General features: G+C 38.4%; 1 protein-coding gene and 1 long non-coding RNA gene across 3 annotated transcripts in view; one reads left to right on the plus strand and one right to left on the minus strand.

The window, feature by feature from the left end:
• TRPA1 (transient receptor potential cation channel subfamily A member 1) overlaps positions 1–21,671 on the minus strand; it is a 52,365-nt gene that overhangs the window by 3,769 nt on the left and 26,925 nt on the right. Inside the window, exons 13-24 of the mRNA XM_025870526.2 lie at positions 21,328–21,442; positions 20,269–20,435; positions 18,796–18,889; positions 14,942–15,001; positions 14,105–14,203; positions 11,178–11,248; positions 10,498–10,660; positions 9,629–9,718; positions 7,934–8,103; positions 6,354–6,483; positions 5,768–5,950; positions 2,790–2,858 (exon numbers count right to left, since the gene is read on the minus strand). Coding sequence (XP_025726311.1) covers positions 2,790–2,858; positions 5,768–5,950; positions 6,354–6,483; positions 7,934–8,103; positions 9,629–9,718; positions 10,498–10,660; positions 11,178–11,248; positions 14,105–14,203; positions 14,942–15,001; positions 18,796–18,889; positions 20,269–20,435; positions 21,328–21,442 — 1,411 coding nt within the window. The remainder of the gene's footprint in view (positions 1–2,789; positions 2,859–5,767; positions 5,951–6,353; positions 6,484–7,933; positions 8,104–9,628; positions 9,719–10,497; positions 10,661–11,177; positions 11,249–14,104; positions 14,204–14,941; positions 15,002–18,795; positions 18,890–20,268; positions 20,436–21,327; positions 21,443–21,671) is intronic.
• Positions 175–21,243, plus strand: LOC141372731 (uncharacterized). 2 transcript variants are annotated; one of them, XR_012378131.1, is made up of 3 exons: positions 175–320; positions 4,864–4,916; positions 21,196–21,243. It is a non-coding gene; the product is annotated as an uncharacterized lncRNA (long non-coding RNA). The 2 variants fall into 2 exon arrangements; XR_012378132.1 differs by lacking the exon at positions 21,196–21,243 and adding an exon at positions 20,207–20,443.

Consider the following 21,671-nt stretch of genomic DNA (forward strand, 5'->3'; position numbering starts at 1 on the left):
TTTTCCCTTGGGTCTTAAGAGCAATATTCCTTTCCTCTTGAAATACACATTTTTTTTCAGAGGTCACGTGTTATCACTTACTTGATTGAAAAAGATTCAAGTCTAGTGCCTGCCAACAGACAAAGCACATGGTGTGTCTTAACCCTGCCCATTTTCTACATAGGACCTGCCAGATTTCCTTGCTCCAGTATGGTCCTGGGGAGGAAGGCAAGCAGAGCTTCAAGTCCAACCTTGGTGAGTCTGGTGGGACCCACTGGGCATGGCTGCTGTGGGCTAAGGGCTCATCTGCACCTCCACCTGCTGGGTTTCCCATGTTGAAGGTAAGAGAGCTCCGTGGCTCTCTTTTTATGATGCGTGGATGTCTGTCCATGTTCGTTGTCTACAGCTGCCAGCCTGAACTGGAAGTGGGGATACTCATGTTGAAAACTAAAGAGTTCCAAGCTCCTCAAAATACTCACGACTCCTGTCTTTGAGTAACTGTTACAGCTCCCAGAAGCCCTGCCCCAGGGACCTCCCTGTCCCCACTTGGGTCTGAAAGAAGACTAAATGTCCCTCTGTGAAAGGGCTGCTGCCGTCCCCTTATGCTCTGGTTCTGATGTGGCCTCAGACTCAGGTTGTACGTCTGACAGAGTTGTACACGGATGTAGAGATTTGCTTAAAAAACTTAGGGGAAATAAGAGAATGGCTTCCTGGTGTTCTAGTCTGTGCTCTTCGTGATCCAAAACAAGGCACAGATAACACAGGAGCACTTGCTTTGCCTGTTTCCTTTACAGACCCTTGTGCTGTCGTGTTTCAAGGAGGAGAGCAAATCTAACATAGGATCGTGCTTTTCATGTCAACTGTACCAACACTGTAGTTTAGTGGGCTTCCCCCAGACGTCTTATGTAGGGCTGTTGCTTATATCGTTCTTTACTTTCCTTGATCTTTTCAAGGGTTGTTATGAAGCACTGATGACATGCCTGCGAAGAGGTTTATACATCGCTTTTCCTCTCCTCACCCACCTCCCTCGAGTCCCGCACTCCATTTCTGTTACAGTAGTAACTGGTCAGTTAGCTCTTCCTTCTTCTAATCTTTCTCCACTAAGTCGAGATAACAACAGATCATCTTATACACCACATTCATTTTGTTTTCATTCTTTGGAAGAGCTGATAGTAACGTCCCACTCACTAACAAAATAACTTGAAGCACTTCCACCATTTACTGCCCTTTCTTTCAAAGGTAAGGTTTTCGGGGGTGCCCGGCTGGCTCAGTCAGGAGATTGAGACTCTAGATCTCAGGGTTGTGAGTTTGAACTCCGGGTTGGCTGCAGAGATTACTCAAAACTAAAATCTTTAAAAAAAAAAAAAAAAGCTAAGGTTTTCTTGTGCTATTTTTTAATAAAGCCCTCAATCATCCTGATACCCCCTAAGGATCCATCCTTCCAGGCTAGGTGGCCCTTCACCCCTCCTTAGCCACTTCTCATTCTGCCTCCAGCCCTTTGCTCCTGCTGGGTCCTGCCCTTCCGGACTGGCTTCACTGCTCCTCTAAATCCTATCTTTCAGTGTCTGGCTCACATGCCAACTCTTCATGTAGCATTTCCTTAACTGTGTTTGCATTCATTTTCTGTACCTAACATTTTAACCATTTAATTTACATATATTTGTTCTTTCAACGTGCCAAGCCCTCTGTATAATGTACAGCTTAGTAGTCACAGAAAAGAGTTTAAGGATAGTTCTAGGTTGATTTTGATATTTTATAGTCTGAATGTTTAGTTGATGTGCTCTCTAATTAGATTAATTTTACTTATTAAAGTCAGTAAGTAACTGGGTGAGTTTATGCTGGGGTTCTGCGTTCTCTCATGCTAAGGTGTATTGTGCTCCACACAATATCATGTACTGGAGTATTTTTCAGAAATAAACATATGCTAATGGATAGCTGAATGAGTAAAAGAGAAGAAATCAGCGTGATAAAGAAAAGTGAAGAGGATAAAGCTAAATCTTACCATGAATTTGTCTTTCTCTTGAACTGGCCTAAGTTTCTGAATGTGTATGTTCAACTGGTCATCAGATATTTTTGAAGCATCAAGTACTCCCATTCAAATTTGAAATTTAAAGACAATGCAGATAAGAGCATAGAAATAGTTTTGCATTGTATAATAGGAGACCACCTCACAAGATTCAACAGCCAAGGACCTATACAGAAGCCTCTGAGTTGAGCAAACTTTACATCGAATTATCTAGAAAAATGTAAGGGATGTGACAAAGGGACAAAATCTCATGGATGCAGTGAACACTTCAATATAACACATGAAATGGGAAGCCTGCAAGGCTATGGCCAGAATATCAGGAGCTCCTTGGAACAGCGGGGCTGTCACAAGACAGAATACCTCACACCTGTCATATTCTTATTTAGCAGCTAGCTACCTGGTTGGCCACATGCTGACATTAAAAGAGGCCCAGATAATTTCTCCGTTTCTCTGCCGATATTGTTCTGAAAATTTTTTCCTCATTTCTGATTCTTTGACTACAGCAGGTATACCAGAGAACATGCATGACAGATGAAGGAAGCTAAGAATAATTATCATTGCTAAATGCTCCAAATGATCAACAAACAGAAAATAAGGATAAATTACTTACATGACAGGCAATATAGTACCTGCTTATGTGCTGAGAAGCACATAAGACGTGGTGCTTCTCAGCCCTAACAAAATATCTGTTTTAAATAACTGTTCAAAGAAATCAGCTATTCTCATACATGAATACTTAAGATGGTGCTAATTTCAAGAAGTTTTAAATAAATACAGTACTTACCTGCATAGCAATCCTCTTCAACAATGCATGCTTCTGGACCTCTGCAATGTCACCAACTGCCAAACCAATCTGAAGTACAACACAGCACCAAGTTATTACCAGTTTAATGGCTCACCTCAAAATGCACTAAGATCTCTTTGGCTGCAGTAAGGGAGTGAGCATGTAAATTGCCTAGTAGTGGCCTCAACACACGTAGCTAACACATCGTGCAGCAAACTGCAAAGCCTATATAACTTTGTCACAATGGTAGCCACACTGGTGGATTCATTAATTTTAAGTGTTATCCTAAAAAATTAGCACACACCAATTAATCAAATTCATTTTAATTAAAATAAAAATTAGTTATTTTTGCATATGACAGAGGTGATAGAATATCAAATGCCACTGGGGTAGCCATGCAATATGGTTGCAAACTCCAGGAGTTTGGCATCTAAGGTAAACGAGAGTGACTTGACAACATGGAAAAGTTAAATAGCAAACTGAAGCGATGCAGAAATGTCTACCTTACATAGGTTTGGCAGGAAGAGGTACACTGCAAGGGTGGGTGCAGATTTGGTAACAAACAAAACAAACAGTAACTCCATCTAGAACTCCATGGCTTCATAGAATTAGGTGAGGGGAACCCGTGAGCTCAGTTCTACTTAATCCAAATTAATTTCACTTACATTAGCTGATGCCTATTTTGTTAGAGAATCAGTACCTGCCTATGCTGAACCAGCCTTGTGGATGCTGGTGCTCTCAAAAACTCAAAGTCAAGTAAACTGCATGAGACAAGGGCTCAGTCTGTCCAAGTCACCACTGTATGCCCAGTGCTTAGAACCATACAGGGCATATAGTAGGTACACACAAAATAGCTACTGAGTGAATGAGCACTGAAAGAGTATATTCCAGGGTGTACAGACTAGCACTGAGAACCATGTATAGTCAACAAGTAGGCTTTACTTGACAGGATAATGTCTTTTATTTTAAATTTGGAAGCCTTTCAGTGGGCATTCTCTCAGTTTTTATATCAGCCTCCATCAAAAGCAGCTGTCTCATACTGGCTGTCTTGCACATTTAAGATATTTGCCTAGGATCTTAAGATATCTGATCTTGAGTCACAGAGTAAATTACTAATATTTAATCATAACATTTATTTAATGCTTATCATGTACCAAGCACTGTTTCAAGTGCTTTGTATTAGCTCATTTCATCCTCACAACCTAGAAAGTAGGCTTTATTATCTTTTTCTGATTTGTGTCCTCAAAATTATGAAAACACAAGGAAGGGACATCTGATTCAGACTAGGGTGATGGCAGGGAGGTGTTGGTTAAAGTCTACCTAAGAGAGATGATGCTTGAGCTGAGTGTTGAAAGCTTAGAAAGAGTTAGCCCAAAGTGGGAGGGCCTTCCAGGAAAAGGAACAGCTTGTGTGGAGCCCAGGAGGCTCAAAGAAAAATCTGGCACGCTCAATGAACATTCCTGGTGCATGTCTGAGTAAATCCTGCCAACAGTGGGGAGCTGGGTGAGATCTGGGTAAGATCCAGATCATGAAGACCTTGCGTGCCATGCTGATGGATTTAGACTGAATTGAAGAGTCCTGGCGGGGGGGGGGGGAAGGGATGCAAAAGCCACTGACATGTTCAGCTTTCCCCTACAACATCACTGCGGTGACAATTTGCAGGAAGGATTAGAGAAATGAGACAAGATAGCCTCTTTGGGCTACTGCAGCAATATGGATGAAGAACCAAGAGAGTATAAGCCAACTGGAAGTAGGCATAAGAGGCAAATATTTATTGGAAGAAGTGAGGAAAGGGCAGAGCTGAATCTAGAGTATCTTCAATGATCTGAGTTAGATGACCAGGAAGGTGCTACTGAGAGGCAGAGTTTGAAGGAAAGAAAACATTGACAGTCTTGGCTCTGTTGGGTTTGATTTTCTTCTGGGACGTGCAGGTGGAGATGGCACCAATGTATACTACTGCTAGGCCAAATCCTCTTCTAGATAATTATTTTCCAAAACATAAGGGATTCTAAGGGAAGAATGTGGGCTTTATGTCATTCTTTATTATTCTTAGTGTTATCCTTTATTTTTCTAGGTCATCAAAATAAAACTCGGGAGTTGCATCAAGTAACTGAATGAACTTATCAAGTAAGTGAATTAAAACATTAAGTAGTCAATCTTTTCTTTTCTTTTCTTTTCAGAAACACCGTATAGCACAATTCCTGGTGCACAGTCAGACTCAGTAGAAGTGTACTAAATATGTGCATGTTTACATCAATGAATAAGGGGGAAAAATTCATTGTAATGTCAGCTCGGGCATTCCATGGACCTGGGACGTACTTCTGCCTGCAGTGGCTAAGATGCTCGTGGCTGGAGCGGGTTCTCTGTGAAGGGCATGTTCATGTTCGCTGGGGATGTTAGCCTGTAACTGGTTTAGAGATGGCACCTGAATGCCACAGATGTCCTCGTGCCTGAGAGGCTCTTCCCCACTTGAATCTCTGGTCAATGAGAAATTTAAAGGCAGAGATGAGGTTCTAATCCTTCATTCCACCAAGATCTCTGCCCAACCTCTGACCCCCTATCCCAACTCCAGAGCAGCAAACACCATTCATCTTTATTTCCTTATTCTTTAGCTTTGTAGTTCCTCATAGCATTTATCATCCCCATGACATTATATTACATATGTGTTTATTTACTACTTAACTTCATGACTAGCTTATAATGTAAGGACTGGGTATTGGTCTATTCACCACTGTTTCCCAGCACCTGGATCAGTGTCTAGATTCTTCGTAAGTATCTACCAAGTGAATGCATCCTGGCATCCCCTAGGCCTCATGCTGTGCCTGGCACACCCCAAGCACTAAATGAATGTTGAATGAATGGATTTTATAATAGTCCCTTTTGACTTTCATGAAGGGAGATGAAGGAAGCTAAGAATAATTATCATTGCTAAATGCTCCAAATGATCAACAAACAGAAAATAAGGATAAATTACTTACAAGTAAATTCATGAGTACAATTGGGACAAACATGGTAAAAGCAATAATCTGTATAAAGGACAGAACTGGATATGCCAATTCGTTTCTCAGGAACGGTTCTAGGAAGGCATCGCGATAATTAGTATCTCCTAGCATCATGCTGAAGGTCTGGATTATAGAAAGCAATGGAGAGCTGAACGCATCCTGAGAAAAGATGGTAAGGTAAAAGTGAAATGCAAAATACATATAATGAAAAAATATTTCCTGAAGAGTAAAATGATAAAAATCATATTTAGAATACTTTTTTAAGTCACAGGACTATAGCTACTGAAAGTGATAGGAACTACTAATAAACTGGCAATAAAGTCATCAAAAAGATCTTTTCTGCATCTATAACAAATCATCATGCATTATATAAACATTTTGACAATGGAAGAAAGTCATTGAGTTGGAAGATATTTTTTTCCTTCAATAAAAATAATTTGAAGGCAATTTTATCAGATAAAAAGCTGTTACTATTAATTTTCTAGGCCATTCAGATTTAAGCATAAATATGTATTCCTAATATTCACATCAACAAAATCAACTACTCATGTAGCTGCCTCACCTGCAAACTCAGGAGGACGTAAAAGCTGAGGCCAAAAGCCAGAAGAAGGAAGACAAACACGACTGTAGACCTCAACAAGGTTTTCATAATTACCTCTAACATAACGATGAAAATTCCACAATTTTCAAATCTAGGAAAATTTAACAATTAAAATATGTATTTACTTTTCTGGTCAAAGTGTTAATATTCATCATGCATTAGGTACTATGTTTCATAGATGAGTGAGGCCAGTTACTTTCAAAAAGGAGACATGGGAAATCATGAATAGTTGTCTTATTTTCAAACTGTTTGTCAAACGGTTTTCTTTTTCCTTCTTGTTAGTGTTTATCTTTGTTTTACTACTTGACCACTAGGTATCACTTCAAACAAAGTAGGAGAGAAAAATCTTCCCAGGATCATAGAAACTGCTACCAAAGCTTGATAAAGGGATCCTAGAGATGAGTTATGTGATACATCCTGTGGAGACTCTAAATGAGCTGCTATACCTGAAGGGCACACCCATATAATTTACATGGCCTCCTGAGGTTTCCTTTTTCTCTCCCAGAAACCAAAATTGTGAAATGGTTAGGTAGATAATGGGTCATCTAGCCACCAATTTGGACATTTCCTTTGGCAAAGACAACTTGTTAAAGGGGGAATCATGAGACTTTAAAGCTGAAAGAGACTTCAGAGGTCTCAGAAACTAAGTTCCCAAAAGATGTCCAGGAACTTGCTAAGGTCACTGATAATGGCAAAGCCAACAGAGTGGCAGTACCTGGATTTGCCTTGAAGCCCCTTGACTTCCAGACCACAGTTCTTCCCACCATACCATGTCCTTTCCAAGGGGCTGGGCTCAACCCCACAACATTGTGCTTGTAAACAGTGATGCACATGATATGGTAGGAAAAGCATGGTCTCTGGAGTTAGAAAGATGTGGGTAAAATGTCCGCTTGCTAGCTGAGATCCTGGGAAAGTTACTTAACTCAGCCCTTCAGGGAGGTAAGGGAGCTTAGTCCTTTTTCACCCTCTAGAATTAGGTTTTTTGAACTTATTTTTTCTCTTATATCACTATTATTTCCCATACCTATCTCTTCATTTTGTTTTAATCTAAAGTAAATGCTTAGCAAATAATACCAAGTAAAGCCAAGAATAGCCAATACTTTTATTCCCATTTAAACCCCACATTTAACCTAGATTTGTCTAGACCAGTGATTCTTGACTGCAGACGATTTTGCCACTCAGATGATATCTGACAATATCTGGATACATTTTTTGTTGTCACATGGTGGGGGTGTTGCTACTGGTTATCTAGTGGGTAGAGGCCAGGGATGCTGCTACACGTTCTTCAATGCACACGGCAGCCCTCCACATCAAAAAAATAGCCACAAATTTCAGTAATGCCAAGGTTAAGAATTCTTGGTCTACACTCTGAGCTCCAGACCTCTCTCACCTTTTCCTTAATAGTATATAAAATGTATCTTCGCAGTCTAAAACAATTGGAAAAGGAATAAGCCAATTATAAATTTATGGTACTTAAAATAGTTCTTCTTTTGATGTTAAAAACACCTAAGGGATATAGAAATCATTCAAGCTGGCTTTACCTCTGAAGATATAATAAGAAGTTCATCCAGTAGAAGTATATAGCAATCGCTCCACATTGCCACTGCACAGAAGCTGGTATACCAATGAATAAGGGTGACACAAAAATGATGCTTGTTGTATAGATAATCCATTCAACTGCATTGGCATGATCCAAAATATAGTTCCTTTTCTGGGGTTGAAAAGAATTCAGAATTACCACATGTAGAGACCAAGACCTGGCATCTTACACACACACACACACACACACACACACGTTGACCAGCAGCAACATTTTTGTGGCACTGCAGTTGGGAGAGGTTTAGGACCAAGACACCAGCTTCTGCCATCCTCGACTGAACTCAGAGCCCTGGATATGGACCAGTATTGGAGGTGGCCCAGCCTTTTCTGTTGACCTGGCACACTTTGGGAATCTGATACCTAAGGAAATTCTATAACTTCCTGGGCTTTTTCTGTAGAGTCCATTCCTTAAGGAAATTCCTGGGGAGCTGCCAGTTGGTTTAATTAATTCCTTTATGTCTGTGTAAGGACATACATGTGAATTTCTCAGGATACAAATAAACTAAAGCTGCTTCTAAAGAGGTTTGAGACCTGTCCTAAGACTTAATGACCACAAAAATCTGATGTCATTTCCTACTCTTAAAGATTTCATGTTTTGGACATCAAATTTCCTATAGAGGTGATGATTTTAGTATCAATAAAAAAAATGTGGAGACCAACTCTGTTAGAGAAATCATATAACTTTATAGTTTAGGTTATAATCTGTGAAAAATGAAAATTATGACAAGATTAATATGCCCTAAATCATTTAGGCTACAATGGAACAATATAGTCTAATTCTCAGAATTGTGACAATTTACTGCAACTACATACACACACACACATAAGTACTTGAAATGTATATCAAGCAAATATGAAGCATTGTAATTATCATTAACATTCTTTAATGCACATATCAATGTGCTTATATAACAAAGTAAATTTTCACACAAAATGAGGTATTGTATAAAAGATATATCTTATAGAAAGATGCACAAAAAAACCCAAAAAATCAATAAAAGACTTTAAACCTCCACACTGAGAAATAAAAGACTGATACCATTTATTAGCCAGAGTAAGGACCTGTAGATAATTCACATAATTCTTGAGTCTGATCTGAACTTGGTTCACCCATTAAAAAAATAAGGTATGAAGTAAAAATTATGCTATAAAGAGTTCTCAAATTTTTTTATAACTTGAAATTTTATCCAATAAAGAAAAGCATTCTAATTAAGAAAGCATTTCAAAGAAAAACCCATTTGAAATGGAGTCATGGACCAAGTAAGTTCTTTATAAACTGTTACTAAAAGTATCAAATTCAAAATCTATTATGTTAGCAAAATATCTAAGTGATATCAGAGAAAATACAGAAAAGTCATTCATAAGTTCATTTGTAGCCAAGCAGACCCATATGGACAAGGACAACGGGAACATACTTACTTCAGATTTATCAAATAGGCACCATTCAATGCAGGAGTCTTATCTAAAATCATGTGATTTCTACAGTTTGAAAAGTTTATGCTTGGTATTTCCAATCTATACATTTGTCAAGTTATGTGATTTTATTCTGATATATATTGCTTCAATAATAGTTCAGCAATTTATGTTCTGCATATTAAAATATTTGCAACTTTAGAGATACAAAATGTATTGTGTACCTGTTGGAAAATTTGGACCACTTCTTTGCAATATCCAAACAGACTTGATAAAAAAACTAAAATCATGCAAACTTTTATAAAATACGAATTCTGAAACAGAAAAATACAAAACAAACCATTATGAAGGATATCAAATAAAACAACACTTAAGCGTCTTCATAATTTCCACTATTAAATATTTCATTTTCCTTCTGTTTCATTCCTACATACTGTTCATATTTGCTTTAAGCAGAAAATTACTGTGATATCAATATAAAGACAACTCATACCCATTTCATAATGTCCTTTTTAAGGGAGGTTCAAAAATTACCAAACGAATTCTAAAAGGATATGAAATCTGTAGACCTATGTAAAAAAAAATTTTACTATGGTAAAATACACATAAACATAAAATTTACCATTTTCAAAGTTTTACATTTTACATGTATATTTACATTTCAAAATGTGTAATTCTGTGACATGAAGGAAACCACCACCTCCATCCATCATCATCTAGCTCAGTAACTTTTCATCATCCCCAAACACAAACCCTGTATCCACTAAGAAACACTTCCTCTCCCAAAATCCCTGACAGCCTCAAATCTGCTTTCTTGTAGACCTATTTTAAAGTTTTAAACTCCAGCATTAAACTAGTATCTCATACATGTCAATTCTCTTTAATTTACAAACTCATTTACTGACCTATTTACTTATGGTCCCTCTCATTCCACAAAGGATTTTAGGAGAAATTGTTCATATGTGAATTCTACAGTCTATTTATAATAAAGTCCTGATATTTCAGATTATGGGGTTAGCATTTCTAAGGAAAAAACCACACTTTGGATAATTTTATTTTAAAAAGTTGAAATATAAAGACCAATCCAAAATACCTTGGTGTCTAAGATTTCTGAATGATCACTAGTTTCATTGATGATTCCAGTTGAGTTGAAAGCCATACCTGGCTTTATACTGATAACAAGAAAGGTCATAGGCAGGAGACCAATACAGTAAGATCCTAAATTCATAACATGGGCTCTAAACCCATAAGCCAACCTACAAAAATAAATCACAATTTCAACAAAAAAATGCTTAAGATAAAAAATGGAAAAAGTAGTTATAATCTCTCTCAGAAGTCTATTTGGTAAATTCACTGAACTTTAGAACCAAGATCTTCAAATTCACCTTTTTTCATTTTCGGGAAAGGAATCTCAACTTCCCAGAAAATCATGACTTACTTAAAATCTCTCACCAAGTAATGGAAGAACAGAGACTTTAGCTCCTATTTTCTGACTTCCACATTGATTGCTCTTCTCAGGTACCCCTCTCACTTCACTGTCCACTAAAATGCAAGGCCCAGGAGTGCTTCTTCATGTCTTATAGAAGGATTTCCACCCCCCAAATATTTCATTTAATGTCAAAGATAACAGCATTTTAATACCAAAATTTGCCTTCAACACATTTCTTTTTCGAAGTGTAAAACATTAAAATAATAAAATCTAAACATAATTAATTAGAAGGCTTTAAACAAACTTAATGGGGGCATTAAAAAGAAATACTACTTAATACCCACCATTTCATAAGTAAGTATTCTTTACACACAGGATGGTTGAGAAGTTCTATGCGGTTATGTTGTACCATTACCTGAGAAATAAGGAAAGATCAATAAAAATCAATTAAACTAGTAAGTACAAACTAAGCTTTTTGCTTGCTGGTTTTATAAATTTATTTTAATATTGTAAAAGTAACACCTCCTTATGAAAGTTTGAAAAATAAAAAATTATAGCAAGAATGTATATTTTCAAAAACAAGCTAGAGAGAATTTTATACAGATGCAGTTATTTGATTGAGTTTGTCTCTTTCAATTTCTCACTAGTTGACATAGAATAAGCATTTTAATCTTATACAAAATTACAACTGGAAAGGATATAAAAGATAAATAAGGAAGCTCTACACCCTTGTTCTTTCCTTGAAGAAACTCAGGCTTATCTCTCTAGAGGAATTTTGAATAGTACACATAGTCATTAAATTAGCTTGTAGATTATTAGGTTTTCGTGAATTATTAGGAACTCTATCTATTTCAAAATTCTTTTCTTAGTGGGGGGAAGGAGGAAGAGGGAGAGAAAGAATCTTAAATGGGCTCCACACACAGTATGGAGCCTGACTTGGGGCTCCATCTCACAACCCTGAGATCATGACCTGAGCCAAAATCAAGATGCTTAACTGGCTGAGCCACCCAGGTGCCCCCAAATTAATTTTTTATTATTCAAGAAATACATATAGGGGGGCGCCTGGGTGGCTCAGTCGTTAAGCGTCTGCCTTCAGCTCAGGTCATGATCCCAGGGTCCTGGGATCAAGCCCTGCATTGGGCTCCCTGCTCAGCCAGAAGCCAGCTTCTCCCTCTCCCACTCCCCCTGCTTGTATCCCCTCTCTTGCTCTCTCTCTCTGTCAAACAAATAAATAAAATATTTTAAAAAAATATAGGAAGTGATGTCAGCAAGATGGAACAGAAAGTCCCAGACCCTCCTATACCCATGGAGAGAAGAGACATCAACTTAATAGCAATACCTGGAAACTGCCTTTGTGAGAAATACAGAAACAAGTTAAAAGGTTCCTGCACCCCAAGCGAGCCTGTAGCCAGGAAGAACCACATCAAAGACAGCAGGAAAATCCATGGCATTTACTTGCCATAGTCCCTCTCCCAGCACAGAACAGTGAGATCAAGAGAAAATTCCCAACTCCTAGCTTCTCCCTGAGGAGGAAAGAGAGGTGTGGAATATTCTAACTTTGTAGGGAGATGCCCAAGGGACTGGTTTCTGTCTTGCCTGAATCTAAGCACTGACAGGTCCATCTAGACTCTCAGACTTCTGTGCACAGTAATTTCCTATGACAGACCAGCTATCCTTCCAGAAGAACCCCCTCAGCTCAGTTACAATAAGGAGAGGTTTGTCATGTTATTAAGGCACTATTCAATCATGCCAAAAGTTGTCCACTAAGTGCAGGGTATTTATTCAAGCAAGCCTGTTTCATATAAATTATTAAGTCTATATTTTATTAAATCTATTACGTTTTAGAATCTACAAAGATTTTGTTTCCTCCTATTCTCATTCCTGACATACCCTGATAGAAGTATTGCCTATTCTGTAAATTACAATTTAAAAACTTCCACATACGTACACAAAAATTCTAAGTATAGTTACTTTTAGGTCATTTGGCTATTGAGTCTGAACCGTAATAACAACTGCAAAACATAACATACTCCAGCAGAGCTAAAATGCTTTGCATAAAGCCAATGTGTCAGTTTCCACTGCCAGCCTTGTGGGCATAAAGTCCATGGGGCTCTGCATCCTTCCTACTCCAAGTACTTAGCAAGCCTTCTAGATATCACTTAGGTGACGGCTGATACCATGGTCTGTACCAAAGGCTTCCATTCAGAGAAATGAATTCATTTAAAGTGAATGAAAATTCCCAATTGGTCTAGACCAGTGCTATCCAACAGAACTTTCTGCAGTGATGGAAATGTCCTGTATTTGTGTTCAATAGGAAAGCCACAAGGCACATTGTCTACTGAGTGGCTACTGCAAATGAAGAAATGAACTTTTAACTTTATTTAATTTTAATTAGTTTTAAGTAGTCACATGTGGCTAGTGGTTACCATATTAACACAGATCTAGACCCTGGGCCACATTTGGAAATCCAACCCTCAAATAGGTTTTCTTTTGCTTGCACACAGTGTCAATTTGTTGCCAGTGTTTATAAGGCTGGGCTGCCCTTCCCAGACGGCACCAACTTATTGATGCTAGTAGCTGATCTCCTTTTAGACCCTCTGTTACCTGTTTCCTCTGTAGCTATTTGAGTTTGAGACCCCTGATTTAGACTGCAGTGGGTCATCTTGGCATGGTTTTTATTGTCCCATCTGCTGGAAATGTAAAAGTACTCTTTGGAATAAGAGCTGGTTTGGTCTTAAGTCTCTTGGGCAATTTGGGTCCACACTGTGCATGCTGGGCCTGCTTTCAGATTGGGATCACTCCTCCAGAAGCATCTAAGGTTCTGAAAGCTCAGAGTTTACTGTGGAGCCCAGTGGCTAGCTGACTTGGAAGCTATGATTATAAAATATCAGCCTTGAATTTTCCCGTGGTTTTGCATGAAGGAAACTCTTAACTATATATGTTTATATTTAGGTGGATGGAGGTGGGGAACAAGTGCTGATTGTCAGCCCATGTTGTCCATGGTTTATTGGATTCTGGGTTGGGGCAGGTTTAACATGACCATTAAGACAAAAGTGGTCAAGAGTGTGGAACTTTAAGGCAGATCAAATTATAGCAACTATAGAAAATGACTATTTTCTTTCCTAAAAAATAAAGGGTTAGGACACATGGAGGAGAGAGACCTAAAACTATTAATGTGGAATTCTTTCCAGGCCCCTTCCTGGAACTATTGCACCAAAACATTATAGAACCCATGTAGAAACTACCTGGATAATGAAAATGCCAGACTTACATTGAGGGTTGTAAGAGGCTCATATGTAACATCCTGTGCAGGTGTTACTTTCTTGGTAAATTCTAATGGACACTGAAGATATGTGAAATTATACTCGATCTGTAGGAGATAAAATTTTGAAAAAATTAACAGTCTAGTATATACCCCCAAAATAGGTCTTGACAAATCAAATATGCAAGGCTATCATTCTGCTGAAAATTAAGAAGTTCAAATAAAATTGAGTCATTTTTGTCTGAAGATATGTAGATTAAGTTATTTCATCTTAATTTCAAAAAATAAATATTTTTATATTAGGAGCACCTGGGTAGCTCAGTTGGTTAAGCCTCTGCCTTCAGCTCAGTTCATGATCTCAGGGTCCTGGGATTGAACCCCGAGGTGGGCTCCCTGCTCAGCGGGGAGTCTGCCGCTTCCGCTCCCTCTGCCCTTCCCCACCCCATTCATGCTCTCGTGTTCAATCTCTCTCAAATAAATAAAATCTTTTTTAAAAAAATTTAAAAAATATCTTAGGAGGCTGTTACTTAACCTTCTGTTACCCATAGTCATGGAAGAAGATGAATTCTCAAAAGATCACTTAGATCTTTGGAACTTCATTGTGCAGGCAGTACTGCTGAAGAAAATATGAAGACTAGAAACAACCCTAAATAATGCTATTAGAAACAATTAAAATATTGGAAGAAAATGGAATAAAAATTCTCTCACATGTAGATGATATAATAATATGACAAATGAAGACAATAATTGCCATCTTCTGAGATCGTGGAACTCTAGTAACATTGTTTTTAATATTCATTAAAAAATTAGAATAAACTTCAAATTATCATGATAAAATAAACTTACATGGTAGTCTGGGCAAGACTTGTCTCCTGTGGAGGGTATTATGCAGCAATCTAAAAGGACCTTTAAGAAAGAAAAAGTGGCTAAGATATTAGTCAGAAGACTACATAAGAGACAGGATTTAATTCCCTTTCTAAAACTATACCCAAGATATTCCCTTCCTCTCCCTTTATTTCTAGTACCCCAAAGATAAACTATAATCCATGTCATTAAGGAATAAAGTTTAAAATATAAAGTGTTTCAACTATCACTGCATGCCTCAGAAATACCAAGTGATTCAGAAAATGTACCACATGCTTAAGAATGAAATTACATTTACTAAAATTTGAGTAAGAAATATTTCATTAGTTTTGCCTAAGATTTGATGTCCTGGGCTTCTAGAGAATATATAAAGGATGCCTTTGCTCAGCATCTTATAGTGATAATTTATTGTCTCTAATTGTGATCTCATGGCTGAGCACTGGGGTCTTTCTTTGGTCTAGGTGTCATCTTCCATAATATTGCTCAAGCATGGAGTACTGTGTTGGTTTCTGTACCTCACTTGCTGAGCAACACTGACAAAGTATTCATCCAAAACAGCATGGACAGCATAATGGGGAATAGGTGTTATATACAGCAATACTGAAGGCCCTCTAGATGCTTAAGACAAGGAGAGAATGCTTAAGGGATCATTAGAGACACACCTCTAGGGTGTGTAGAGACAAATACTTTTATGGGGTACCTAGTAACATAAACAATTTCAGTTACCCCCAATCTGTGTGTTGGCACCTTTCTGGTGGCCCAAATTCATCATCCTGAGAAAGAAATACTTCAGTTAGATTGCCCTCCTGGAACAGAGCCTGGACACAAAGTCTCAGATGAACCCACCAATGTGTACCCCAAAACTCCTGGGACATCTGGTCAACCCGACCTGCAAGACACAAGGGTGGAGGACTGGACAGCACTCTGCAGGGGAGAAACAGGGACCCAGGCCCCACTGGGAGGGCACTGCTGTCCTCAAGCACCAAGGGACTTAAAAAAGTTCAATCTCTATTGGTGACCAGGCAGTAATACTAAGGGTCATAAAAGGCATCATCAAAAAAAAAATAAAGACAGGGGCACCTGGGTGGCTCAGTTTGTTGAGCAACGGCCTTTGGCTCAGGTCATGATCCTGGAGTCCCGGGATCGAGTCCCGCATCAGGCTCCCCGCTCAGCGGCGAGTCGGCTTCTCCCTCTGACCCTCCCCTGTCTCATGCTCTCTATCTCTCTATCTCATTCTCTCTCACAAATAAATAAATAAATAAATAAATAAATCTTTAAAAAAAAATAAAGACAAAGCTAGTCAGCAGTGCTGGGCAAAGCAGAACCGGAGAAGCCGGTCTTAGACTGAGAATTTTATAATCATCAGCACAGGCAAAATAAAGCTAGGGGGGCGGGGGGGGGGGGGGTGTACCCAGGGGGAGGGATTATGTAAATTATTCAAATGTGTCACGTGAGGCTAAACTGAAAGACCTTCAAGTTTCCCTATTTAAGGAAAAATTCACAATATTAAAATACAAGGAAATTATAGAAAACTAACTAGAAAATATATAGTAGTATAAAAAAGAAAAGAGGGGAGCCTGGGTGGCTCAGCCGTTAGGCGTCTGTCTTCGGCTTAGGTCATGATCCCAGGATCCTGGGATCGAGCCCCGCATCGGGCTCCCTGCTCAGCAGGAAGCCTGCTTCTCCCTCTCCCACTCCCCCTGCTTGTGTTCCTGCTCTCGCTAATTCTCTGTCAAATAAATAAATAAAATCTTAAAAAAAAAAAACCTAATCATAATCCTACAATTGTGATAATTCTTTTTTTCCCATTTTTTATGTTATGTTAATCACCATACATTACATCATTAGTTTTTGATGTAGTGTTCCATGATTCATTGTTCGCATATAACACCCAGTGCTCCATTCAGTACATGCCCTCTTTAATACCCATCACCAGACTAACCCATCCCCCCACCCCCCTCCCCTCTAGAACCCTCAGTTTGTTTCTCAGAGTCCATAGTCTCTCAATTGTGATAATTCTTATCAACATTTTGGTATAATTTCTTCAGTTCTATCCCATGTTTTCCATATGTGAATATTTCTAACATATTGTTTACTATTATTAATGCTGCAGACATATTACTGTATATAAATCTGTACCTCTGATTATTCATTAGGACAGAGTCCATGGATTTATTAAGTAAGAAATTCTGAGATCATTTTCAATCCTGAATATTTATGTGCCCTTTGATGAAACTTAAGCACCTGAAATGCTAATTTATGGACTGGACTGGCTCCAATTTCTATTGTAAATAAAAAAATGCATGTACAGCACTTAGCACAAACTAAGTGCTTACTGAATAAAATAGTACGTGTGAGTAGCTATAGTACGAATAACCACAAAAGTATAAAAATAGTAGGATGTATAATATAAGCCAAGCACCATCCTGAATACTTCATATATTTTACATCTAATTTTTGTAATCACTTTGCAAGATCAGGATCAGCAACACTTCTTTAGAGGTGAAGGAAGCAGAAAATGGGGGCACCTGGGTGGCTTAGTCGGTTAAGCAACTGTCTTTGGCTCAGGTCATGATTCCAGGGTCCTGGGATCCAGCCCTGCATCATCACATCATTGGGCTCCCTGCTCAATGCAGAATCTGCTTCTCCCTCTCCCTTTGCCTCTCCCCTGTGCCCATGCTCTGTCTCTCAAATAAAATCTTTTTTAAAAATAAAAAATAAAAAAAAAAGCAGAAAATGAAGCTCAGAGAGGTGAAATGACTTGCCTAAAGCAGCACAGCATGAGGCAGAACCAGGACTAAATCCCAGGACCATCAAGCTCTGAACCTGGCCCTATGTCCCCTGTGTCACTATGTCTCACTGCCTCCTCCAGTATTTGAATATATTTTTCCTTATGAATGACACTCGACATCCTTCCTCTCTTTTTGATTTATTCTATATCTATCCCAATCTTCAAACCTCAGCCTTCCCAAGGAGGTCTCTTATCTGCATCCTTATACACTCACATCCTCAACAATTCGTGGGTGTTTCTCTTGTTGTAGGAGTCCAGTCACATGCTGGGTATATGTTTAATCCAGCAGAGAATTACACATTTGGAGGTCCTTAGAGGCCAAGCAGGTAGTGTAAATGAATCAACTGTGCCAGCCTTAAGAGCTCTTTCCCATTGTTTCTGAAATGTGGGCTCTCCCTGGGCTGGCTTCTGTCTTCACACTGTGGGTAGAGGCAGATATAGAGAAATATCTCTCTACTACAAGGAGAGCAGTTGCACCAGAATAACAATACATGGCAACCAACAGTAGGCATTAGACGGAGTATACAAAAGGAAGAGGTGTACCAAATGGGAGTAGTGTTTGTCCCATCTAAAGGAAGCAGCTGCTACTAGCCCAGCAGTTCCTTCCTCGTGAGGAGGAGGCCCGGTAACCAGATCTTCTGATTTTTACAGAAAGCCAGATATCTGGATCCTTAAGGGAGGCATCCTGGTGTTAAATGTTAACAACTACTGTAGATTTGAAATAATAACATGGATGGCCCCAAAAAACCACCTAGAGCTTTATTCAGCCAGTAACCACCATTAGTAGTCTCTGTTCTAGACTTGAATTATGTGAATAAAAAAATCTGTTGACTCTATTTTCCTAACAACTAACAGTATTCTTTAATCCAAGTAGGTCCTTATTAAATACTTGTTGGCTAACTTCCCTGACAGCCTATGGGAAACTAGAAACTTTACTTTAAAAATGAAAATTTCTATTTTTTACATTGTGATTACAATAATAAATCCTCATATTATATTACATGCCAAGCATATACCCAGAAGCAGTTCTGTCTGGAGAGCTTACTTTCATGCATTCAGGGAGGTATTCTACCATTTCCATGACTGGACATTTATTGCTTGGAGAATAATGACTAAAAACCTTAAGGCATTCTTCCCATCTGTAAAAAATAACAATAGTGATAATAATAAAACAAACACAAGGTCTTAATCTTTCTGTTCTATACAACAAAGCTACCAGTTGAGATTCAAGATTATATCTTTAGAAGAAACCTGAATTTGTTCCAGTGGAACCAATATGTGAATCAAGATCAATCCATTAATAGGATCTTTGTCCATTAATGGAAACTAGAAATGTGGGCAAATTCCAGGATGGCTGTTATAATCACTATTCTCTTTCTATAAATGCCTTCTAAAGAAGGTAAGCTTTTACCTTCTTCTCATCCTGAAATCATGAAATAGTATGAGCTGGTCATGTTGAGTAGAGATATTCACATTCATGTATATACAATAACAACATAGTACTGGACACACGACATTTAACATTTAATCCATGTATATACCATGTGTTGCATTAAACTACAAAACAACATGTGTCAAATACATTAATAAGCATGGATTCTGCCAGAAGACTGCATAATCTGCTCCCTTCTTCATCATCATCCAGTTGGACAGAACAAGAAGATACTTATGATACCAAGGGGGAAATAAATCCCCAACAGGAAGTAAAGAAGAGACATTTACCTCCAAGATCTGATCTATGTCATAAGAGACTACTTCTAAAAAGTACCCAAATTTTCTGTTAACCTTATCAGTAAGATTCATCTAGAATATCTGCATAATAAGTAGAAAACTTCCAGTTGCACACTTGCACTGGCTAGTGTTTCAAAGAAATGATCAGCAGAGGGATCTTGAGATCAAAACACTGGCTTGATCTGTCTTGAATAGGACATGGCTCATCTCTGTGTCCATGACTGGGTGACACTGGACCCTTGAGCATTTCTGTGATTATACAAAAAGTTTATGTACGAAAAGTAGGACAAACTATGCACCAACTTCATCATTAAAACTCCTTAGAGTATGGTTTAAAAATCCACAATTACAAAAGATCATGTGTTAAGAGAAATTCCAATAGATGGCCCTAATAACAGCATGGCTATACCCTGGGGATTATTTTCACCAACATCCAGGTTTGACATTTCTGTTAACAAGAGAATGTTGGGCAGATTCAGGCAGATCAGGGCAGAGTGTGATAGACAATGACTAGACGACACATGTCTGAAGCCCATGCGTCTTACATGGGTGTTATGAAGGCGATCTATGCTCCCATAATTTACAGATGGCAACCAAAAACCAGAGAGGTTAAATAACATGTCTGTTGCTACCCAAAGAGTTAATTAAATATTTTATGTAAACAAGTGATGTTTAAGGAATGTTGATTAACAGCTGAAACTTACTCTTTTCCTGTTTCCTCTCAGGTTGTCTATCATCCCACATGTCAGAGGACACTAAATGACAGTGGGATAGGGAGACAGCATACCTTTTGTTCTTGATGGTGGTAAGAACCACCTCCTTCCTCTTATTGTGAATTGCAACATGCAAAAAGGAGGCCTGCTCCTTGTTCAGAACAATGTCAGCATCGTAGCTCAGAAGAAGTGCAACAGCTTTGGCATGGCCTTCCCTCGCAGCAAAGTGAAGTGCAGTGTTCTTTTAGAAAAAATACAACACAGAAAATCCAGTAACAATGGCTGTTCATCCTTCGGCTATTTTTCTGCTTTCATTGTTGGACTGCTTAAAATAAATTATTAACAAACTTAACTATTTAATACCAAAATCATAAAATTTAAAGCCAGTGTTAAGAATCAGGCTTTGCATAATGAATTTATAGTTCGAACATCGTGTGGGGGCGGGGAGAGGGAGAAGGGTGTTGTGTATGTATATATGGAATTCAAGATGGTTTGTTTTATTTTGTTTTTGCTGTGGGATGATTCCACAAGGATAAATGACAGACTTTCAGGGTAAGGATATTGGATTGAACACAGAATACTTCTAAGAGATTTATTGTCTTAGAACAATGATTTCCAGATTTGGGGTTTTCACAGGCTTGTGAAATTAAAAAAAAAAAATCAGAAATTGCTAGAAGTTTGCCAGTCTTTAATTCTGCCACATAGAGACATTTCAAAAAGCAGTGACAACCTCTATCACTTCATGAAAGAATGTGCATTTATTTTAATACACTCCATAAAAAGAGGGAGAACATCATAGCAAAATAAAGGATAGTTCTCAAATCCAGTACACTTAGTTTTATGAAAACTTATCCCTAACCTCTTCATTTTCCTCGGTTCACCAGGGAGTAGTGAAAATTGTTTCATCTATCTACATGGGCCTGTGGAGTTTCTATGAGACTTAAGAGGTGTTCTCAACACGCATCCACCCCATTGGCATTTTCCTTATTCTTTTCCTGCAGAGTAAGAACCCAAAAAACAGTATAAATACAGCAAGGAAGGAAAGAGAGTGGCTAAGAAGAAGTCTTTCTTGCAATTTTCGAAGTTTCTCCTATGCCAAGACACTGGGTAGGTATGAGGAATACAGTACATACCCCTTCTTCATCTAGCTGATCTGTGCACTTCAAGTTAGTGTCAAGAATGACCTTCATGGTCTGAGTGTACCCGCCTAAGGAAGCATGATGCAAAGCAGTCCAGCCATTGTGGTCACTGTTAAAAGAGTTAAGAAAAAAGCTGTGCATTCACTTCACAGATGAATTGTGGGAACAGATGCTGCCCATTGGAAAGGTGAGTCGGATGACAACAACAAAATGCCTGAGTTCTAGCAACTAAATATTACATATTTCTAACAAATGAGCTAATTTCAAGCCTAATGGTCTTAAATAACCTTCCTAGAATGTGATTTACACATATTTTTTAATTTAGTAGATTAACATAT

The sequence above is a fragment of the Callorhinus ursinus genome, unplaced genomic scaffold (genome assembly GCF_003265705.2).
Source record: "Callorhinus ursinus isolate GAN/ISIS: 27379988/994484 unplaced genomic scaffold, GSC_fseal_2.0 scaffold5, whole genome shotgun sequence".
Classification (NCBI taxonomy): Eukaryota; Metazoa; Chordata; class Mammalia; order Carnivora; family Otariidae; genus Callorhinus; species Callorhinus ursinus.